General features: G+C 42.3%; 1 protein-coding gene across 1 annotated transcript in view; it reads left to right on the forward strand.

The window, feature by feature from the left end:
* The first annotated feature begins 1,125 nt into the window (after window positions 1-1,125).
* Window positions 1,126-1,580, forward strand: part of mrpl2 (mitochondrial ribosomal protein L2) — a 26,149-nt gene continuing 25,694 nt past the window's right edge. The window contains exon 1 of the mRNA XM_048596607.1: window positions 1,126-1,133. Within this exon, the coding sequence (XP_048452564.1) occupies window positions 1,126-1,133 (8 nt within the window). The remainder of the gene's footprint in view (window positions 1,134-1,580) is intronic.

Below are 1,580 nucleotides of genomic sequence, written 5' to 3' on the forward strand. Positions count from 1 at the left end.
CCTGGAGTTACATTTACTGCCACAGAAACAGCTGCCTGATCCCCTGACTGTGGAGTCCCCTATCACTATTGCTGTAAGGGTGGCAGAATTGCTTCTCTAAAGCATATTGTTGAACCAGATGGATTTTTATGGCAGTTAATAAGAAATTCATGGTCACTAAGATAAGTTTTCAATTCAAGTTATTAATTGAATTTAAATTCTCCCAGCTGCATGCATGTGTAGAGTATTAACCTGAGCATCTGGGCTACTAGCCCAGTGACAGCACCTGGATGTTACCAGCTCCGTCTTCTACAGCAGGTCCAGGAAACAGATCATTAGTCAGCTTTCTACTGACAGTGAATCTGCTTGATGAAGAGACTCACCTTAAACAGAGTTGAGTCTACTCAGTTTCTGATTGAGACTTGAGTGTTATGCTGCACTGATTTCCAGACTGAATCTATAATTCTATTTGATTGATGCTTCTGAGACGTGTTTACTGTTTTATTGTTCCTTCTGCATTTTCAAAAACAATGGAGGCAGAAATAAGCAGATCAGGAAGAGTTTGATTTCTCAGAAGACTGAGTGAAACAATGAGGCAATTTCATTCTTGTTCTGGTCTTGATGGATTGAAGTTAGTTGTGTTTTATTCCATTGTCAGTATCCCCACTTCCTCAAGAGAGATGCAAACAAACTACAGATAATGCTACAGAGGAGGAAAAGATACAAAAACCGGACAATTCTGGGTTACAAGACGCTGGCACTGGGGGCAATCGATATGGCGGAGGTAAGTTTTCACTGTCCAACATTATCGAGAACTGCTACAGATTCCCTTGTCATTCCTTTTCTCAATCACAGGCTGGCCTGCCTGGATACATTGTCACTTCCAATCTCATATTCTCCTCTTCCTCTTGTGAAAAACTTGAATCATTCACTCTTGCAATACTGTGGTGTTCTCATTCTTCATTCATTGTCAGGTCATGCAGCATCCCACAGATGGGGGACAAGTACTTGGACTACACTCCAACATGAAAGATTCTTCAGTGCGGGTTGCTGATATCAGTATCTACTCTCTCTCCAGCCAGCCAATTGACCATGAGGATAGCAATGTACAAACAGGGCCTAAGACAAAAGCCTCAGGTACATAACATGGTTAAGTGAGTATGTGGATTTAGTCCTTAATATTCACATTTGTGTCAAGGTATTTATCAAATAGGTAAAGCATTTCAGACGGGTAATCTTATGGTGGATATGACAGCAATGTGAATTTCCTCAAACAATTGGAAATGTCCAACTAACTCAGGAGCAAGTTCTCTGTGAAAAACAGAGGTCATAACCTGTATACAAGCAAATACACACAGAAAGCGACAGGGTCAGTACTCTCCCCAGCACTTAGAGAGTAATTCACCCAGTACAGAGAGAGAGTAATTCACACAGCACTGAGAGAGAGTAATTCACCCAGCACTGAGAGGGAGTAATTCACCCAGCCCTGAGAGAGTAATTCACCCAGCACTGAGAGGGAGTAATTCACCCAGCACTGAGAGAGAGTTATTCACCCAGCACGGAGAGGGAGTAATTCACCCAGCAGGGAGAGGGAGTAATTC

Source organism: Rhincodon typus, chromosome 5, assembly GCF_021869965.1.
Source record: "Rhincodon typus isolate 14 chromosome 5, sRhiTyp1.1, whole genome shotgun sequence".
NCBI lineage: Eukaryota > Metazoa > Chordata > Chondrichthyes > Orectolobiformes > Rhincodontidae > Rhincodon > Rhincodon typus.